The following is a 6,821-nucleotide window of genomic DNA, read 5'->3' on the forward strand; positions in this document are numbered from 1 at the left end:
TTATTTTTCTCTCCCACAACTGTTCCCTTATATATTTTTCCTTTTTAGAGTCTTTTCCAGTTCAACACTAAGCATCGTCTAAGCACTTAGCTGCTCACTAACTTTATATTTCATGGTTATTAGTATCATAATTCCACTCACTTTTGAAACACACTGAATCATATTTTTTCACTCTGTTACTAACACCCTTTTCACCTTGGTTTTCTAGTAATTCTTAAGATTAATCTGATTGCTAATGTGATATGGTGGGATTATGCTTTGTCTTCTTCCAACCAGTTCACTTGAATTACTTTCAATTTATTATTAATATTACTTTGCTCTATGTCCATCAATGTACTGATTATGTACTGCTTTTTAAAAATAAGAATTTATATACTTTTGCAATGTAGTTTCTTATGAATATGTTTAAAACATTCTTTGTGTGTATACACTATAATATTTGTAATCATGAGCAGTGTTGCTCAATAGATTCTGTATGTATTATAGATATTGGGGGGAAATGTGGACGCCCACCTCTTGTGGAGAATGGAGACATCACGGACTCACCTAAGGCAAACTATTTCCAGTCTGAAAGTGTAACTTATCAGTGCCAAAATCTCTATACAATGGAAGGTTCTCCCAGAGTGACTTGTCAAAATGGTCATTGGTCACAAACACCAACATGTAGAGGTATAAGTAATATCTATAATTCTTTATAGATTTATTCTTTATAGAGAAATATTGTACTTTGGGAATGGAATAAATTTCATGACATCAGAGCTGCTATGTCAGTATGTTAGTGTCAAAAGATATTTTACTGCCTTGTAATGGAATTAGAAGCGGTAGTATTCTGAAGCAAGATGAAGTAACTCTCTCAGGGAGAAACTGCCTAATAATGGAAAATTGTACAAAATCTTCCACCATTTACAAAAGTTGTCCTCATTTTGTGTAACCTTCCTGATGAAATTCTGCTTTCCCTAAGCTACATTTCACAAAGACATCTTTTTAGTCAGTGGCATGATTGAAAAGAACTTGTAAAAATTCAGATTTTAGTTTACTTGAGTTCAGTATGTGGACTTTCTTTTTCTTAGTATTTCACAGCTGAGAACACAGTGCACTCTAATCATCATCATCAATCCATCCATCCATCAATCAATCAATCAATCAATCAATCAATCATTTCTTGAACAAAAATTACAAAAAGCCATGTTTCCTTACTTTTTTTAATAATAGTATTAGTTGAATCTCTAGAGAACTAAAATTATTGTTCTTTAAAATGGGCATTTTTATAAGTCTTCTGACTTAATCACATCTACCCTGATTAGTCAATGTTGAAAAAGAAGATATCAGGTGATATTTTAGGAAAAGTTGCCTGAACTTGGTCTTCTACTAATTCAGACTTCAGTATGAGGAAACTTGGAAGAAGAAGGAGACTATTTTTTTTCCCTTCCTTTTACACATGTAACATTGTCTTGCTTAAAAGAGGTTTGTGTATGTTAGGCAGTTTAATTCATGACTGATAATAGTTGAAAGACAAAAGGAAAAGGGAGGGACAATGAGAGAGAAAAATCCTTTTACATAGATCTCTAATCATTTTATCCTATTGCAACATAGAATTTCTAACCTAAACTTTAATTGTTTTATCAAATGAATACTTCAAACTTTGTATATGTCATTTGATCTGTGTCCTTCTGCAGGTGCTTGTACAGCAAGTGAAGAAGATATGAGAGAACACAATATAAAGCTGAAGTGGGCCAATGGGAATAAAATATATTCTGCAGATGGAAATATCGTTGAATTTCAATGTATAAGACGCCATAAACTACATCCAAATTCCAGATCATTAAGAGTTAATTGTGTGAATGGGAAATTTGACTATCCGTATTGCATTCCTGTATGTATACTTTTAGAAAAATACTTTAATTCACCAATATTAAGATTTCTTTCCCTTTTCTATATCTATATACCTCTATATCTATATTTATGCATTGAAAAAAAATCACTAAAATAGTTAAAAGGCATAAGTCTGGCAACTAAAGTTGTGGATGTAATGGATTTTGAGATAACTTGGTCTTCTGCAATTCTTCTAACTCAGACAACTTCTTAAGATTCCTATGATCTAAATAAAATTCCCTCCATTCAGAGCAATGGGAGAGAAGCACTATGGGGACGGGGGGTAATACTTAAAAATAATGAGGAATGGGGCATGGAATGCTGAATCTGCCAGCATTTCATCTCTTCTGGTCTGTTGCTGAATCCTGACAGATTCCAAGATGAATATCAGGAGATTTCTCTGTGTTGGAGCTGAAATGAGTGGAAACTCTACTTTAAACCCAGTGGGCTATTTTCACTGATTTCATTGGCCTCAGTCAACAAATTTAATTGCCTCGGAATGAATGGTTCCAAATAAACACCCATACATTTTACTTTATGTATTTCAGTTGCATTGATATTGAAATATTCTCCTGACCTTCGAACTTGCATATGCAACTTACTCATGTGTCTACATGCATATTTATAAATACCTGTCAGAAGCCACAGCACTAGGATAAAAAATAAAATTCACTGAATTAGTAACCACTAATAACAGCAATAGCAATAGCACTTAGACTTATATACCACTTCAAAGTGCTTTACAGCCCTCTCTAAGTGGTTTACAGAATCAGCATATTGCCCCCAACCATCTCGGTCCTCATGTTACTGACCTCAGAAGAATGGAAGGCTGAGTCAATCTTGAGCCAGTGAGAATTGAACTACTGAACTGCTGAAAGCTGGTATGATATTGTAAAATAAGGTATCCCATGAAATATTTTCAAACTTAGAATAAATGGAAAAATATATTGAACAAGAAGACTCTCTGAAATGAACTGGACAAGAAAAGTTATCCATCACTAAATGAAATTTTATTGACTTCAAGGGACAACCAAATCCATCTAAGAATTACTTGCTTTCTCCTGAAAACTTTAGAGTGCACACTGATTGAATTTGTTGCACTGAAGGGAATAAAATCAATGAAAATGAAAATGAAAAGTTAAATTAGAGTTTCCACTCATTTCAGCCTCAGGACAGAGGGATCTCCTCGTCTTCAATCTTGGAATCTGCCAGGATTCAGCATCAGACTAGAGGTGAAATGATGGGTGATGTTTGTACTTCCCTGTCCCAGGCCTAATTGTTTTTAAGTATTACCCCCATCCCCATAGTACTTCTCTCACATTGCTCTGAATGGAAATAATTTCATTGGAATATTATTGTATGATGAGGGCTTTCATTTAAAACTGCAATTAATGCAAATGGGATTAGTAAAATACCAATTTGTGTTGAGATATATGTAAATATCAAATAATTCTGTAGTGGACATTTTATTGGAACTTATTCTTTCTTAATTAAGAAGGAAATGGGGACTTTCTTAGCATTGCTGGACTACAATTCCCAGTAATCCTTCTATTGGCTGTGTTGTCTGAGGATAATGGGAGTTTGTTTATTCCCTGCATTTATATCCCATCTTTCCTCAAGTGTATCCCCACTCCTATATTTAAAATGTTGGTGCTTCAGGTTCATTCTGACTGCCAGAATTTATATCCCAAAATATCAAGAATTGCCTAATAAATAAATTGCCTAATAAAAGTTTATTACATGTCATTGTCTCAAAAGCCATCTTAAAAATAGAAAGAAACTGCTCAGTGATAGAATGGTCTACAGTTTTTGAGTAGTTTTGAGTAGTTTTAGCCATTTGGCTTTAAAAATGACGATAACGACATGTCAGAACCTTATTGTCCATGTAATTTAATATCTTAACATTATTGCAGGCTGCATTCTGCTGCAGATCAGATGAATCAGTTTTAAAAAGAATTACATAAACTGTTCAGAAACAAATTTGTTTCTTTACTGTTCATTTTTTATTTTACAGATCTAAGTAAATGAACAACAGGACATTTACAACACCCTTTCAACCGAAGACGAATATCTGCAATTATATATTATTCTCTTTAATATGATCACATGAAGCTGGATTGCATACAGTTAAAAATAGTAGATCCAAAAGCCTATTTCATAAAAGACAAATTTTATCAACTGTAATTACTGAGAAAATGATAACACTTAAAAACAAGTTTGTAGTCCATCTTTAGGGCAGATAATGTAAAATTATAAATCTTTTTTAAAAATGCATCTGGAGTGAGGAATGAAGAACTTTTTCTATATACATTTTAGCTTTAAACATTTGATTAATCTGAATGATCAATCAGCAATGCATCCTAAAGCAAAAAGAATAGATAATAGTAATATTTTAATATATAGATATGTTGGATTCTTCAAAAAATGATTTTTATTGCCAAACAATTTATAATATATTTTGTAAAGAAATAGAGGTATACAGTAAACACTTCAATTCACTATCCAATTCAGTTGCTCCTTCTTAGCTTGCTTAGCTTAGCTTCTTAGCTTAGCTAGTTAGCATAATCGAACTAGATGTTCATAATCAGAAGGTGGATTTCTGCCTGTTCTAATATCTAACATGGAAAAATCACAAACAGATACAAAGTTCTTATTTTTTTTGGTTTGTTTTCCTTTTTTTTCCTTTTGACAGTATGAAATTGTATAAATATATATTGACTTATTAAATTTATATGCTGCCTTTCTCACAGCAAGTAACTCTAGGCAGTTTACAACAGGTTAAAAATGACAATATAAAAGAGTAAAGCAATAAAACAATAAATATTAACATTAACATTAGCAAAGATAGCCAAAGCGGGGACTAATAAACAATGGGGTGAACGTGCAGTCTTCTCTTTATCCACCAACCATCTCCAGTATGGAATGCCCCCATCCAATGCCCCCAAGTCAATCAGCAGAGCCACATTTTAATTACAATAAATAATAAAAGATTAAGCTATAACTTAGAAATTGCTGCAGGGTTTCTAACTACATACCTTCAAAAACTGCTAATTGACACAATATGGGCTAGAATTTGCTGGGATATAAATTCAGACTAATTCATTGAATATGTTCTGCACAAAGTGATGTTCAGACTTGGTAGAGCTGTGATTCATCAGGGGCACCATTAACTTATCTCTTAGCTGTAGGCTAAGAGCACAAGCACTGTCATTAGTGCCTCGGCCACAGGTGCCTGTAAAGTTCTACAGTTTAAAAACTCCACCCTAATTTTGAGAAATAACAAATAATATGGTAGCCTCAGATTCCAAAGAAGAGTTTACTGAATCCGCAAACCTTTTTACGCCGTTAGACACCACCAACATGTGGGACAACTCAAGACATATTTTCATAGAATGCAAGAAAACCTGTTGTAGAGGTTTTAATAAACAAAATGGTTACTTCAGGCCCATCTTGCATGGATGTTGCAAGCTGTGTTGTAATGTCACTGATTAGGAACAGTGGAAAACAGAAGACATATAATGCTTACCAAGCCTGTGAAATGGGGAATGGATTATTTTTCAGCAAAGCACACACAGCAGATAAGTAATTGGTTTTTTGTATTCTTCAGTAAAGCATGATGGTAGAGATAGCACAGTAATACCTTATGTTTAATAATTACTGAGGTGCTATCCAAATAGGCTTGGACCTCTTTTTTATCTGTTAAGTCCACCACGAGGCAGCTGCAACCTTCCAGAACATCTTTGAAATAGGATGTGCATTATAAACGCTACAGAGAGATGCCAGTAAAGAGTTCAGTTGCTTTTTGAAAAAGCACCTTTAGGAAAATTCTTGAGTTATCCTAGTTTCCAGACAGATCTTAATACTAATAATAAATTTGCTGAATGAAAGGGAAGTGTACAAGACAGTGTGGGAAAATGTTAAAAGGAAAAGAAAAGAAAAAACTATTTTAAGGGGACAATCACATTAGGATTGAAAGGGAAGTTTGAAAGGGGATATCAGGAAACCCAATGAAATGTTCATCATTCAAAAACTGGGGAGGAGAAGAAAAAGAGTGGTGTACTTCATAGACAATATCCATCTCCTGGATAGGATGATTATTTTTTTTATTCTTATGGAAGACCAGCCAGATACCCTCAACTTCCTTGGTGCCATTGTGACACAACAAGTTGAGAAGTACACATTTCACCACTTTTAACTGCAACAACACTTGCAAAGATCTACAGACAGCACTATGCATTTTTTTCTACTGGATCGATTTAAATGTGAGGATTATAAAAATATTTTAAAACTGTATTCAGAAAACAAGATTAAAAATGATCAAAAGGTAAAACATTTTGTAAAGAGTATAAAGTTGGAAAAGAGGCTTGGATCATGTACTACTACTACTACTACTACTACTACTACTACTAATAATAATAATAATAATAATAATAATAATAATAATAATAATAATAATAATAAAGTTGGAAGGGACCTTGGAGGTCATCGAGTCCAACCCCCTGCTCAGGCAGGAAACCCTACACCATTTCAGACAAATGGCTGTCCAGTCTCTTCTTAAAAACTTCCATCTAAACTTGCTGCCTTCCTACAAAATAAAGACAAAAACTAAAACTTTTCTTTGTTTTACAGTGTTGCCATTCATTTTACAAGTTGAGCCAATCAACAAACCTTAGCCTACTTATAGGAGTTAGCATCCAGGATGTAGCAGGGATGCTGGCAGAACTCTGACTTCCAAGTTCCAATAGGTGCTGCGATCACAGTGCCAGGACTATTAGCACTTACATCTTTAAGAGACAAAGATTCTTTCAGATTTTCCAGTGGCATATAACAGTTTAAATAACCTTTAATAAGGGTGGACCCCATCACATGTGTTGGAACATTCACCTCATCCATAGCATTCAAAAATTCATCCCAAATTTTAGTTTTCTGTTTCTTAGCATGGGCTCAAT

At 33.8% G+C, this 6,821-nt stretch overlaps 1 protein-coding gene across 1 annotated transcript; it reads left to right on the top strand.

Moving 5' to 3' along the window:
- Positions 1-401: 401 nt before the first annotated feature.
- LOC107298921 (complement factor H-related protein 1-like) lies at positions 402-3,905 on the top strand. Its single transcript, XM_015828277.1, has 3 exons — positions 402-669; positions 1,677-1,873; positions 3,887-3,905. The coding sequence occupies exons 1-3, from the start codon at positions 402-404 to the stop codon at positions 3,890-3,892; spliced, it is 471 nt and encodes a 156-aa protein (XP_015683763.1). The 3' UTR covers positions 3,893-3,905.
- The last annotated feature ends 2,916 nt before the right edge of the window (positions 3,906-6,821 follow it).

The sequence above is a fragment of the Protobothrops mucrosquamatus genome, unplaced genomic scaffold, assembly GCF_001527695.2.
Source record: "Protobothrops mucrosquamatus isolate PMUCROS unplaced genomic scaffold, P.Mucros_1.0 scaffold4370, whole genome shotgun sequence".
Lineage (NCBI taxonomy): Eukaryota > Metazoa > Chordata > Lepidosauria > Squamata > Viperidae > Protobothrops > Protobothrops mucrosquamatus.

Coding starts and splice junctions, on each gene's coding strand:
- LOC107298921 (XM_015828277.1), top strand. CDS start 402: ATGTTTAAAACATTCTTTGTGTGTATACACTATAATATTTGTAATCAT. Junction 670..1,676: donor ACAAACACCAACATGTAGAG/GTATAAGTAATA, acceptor GTCCTTCTGCAG/GTGCTTGTACAGCAAGTGAA.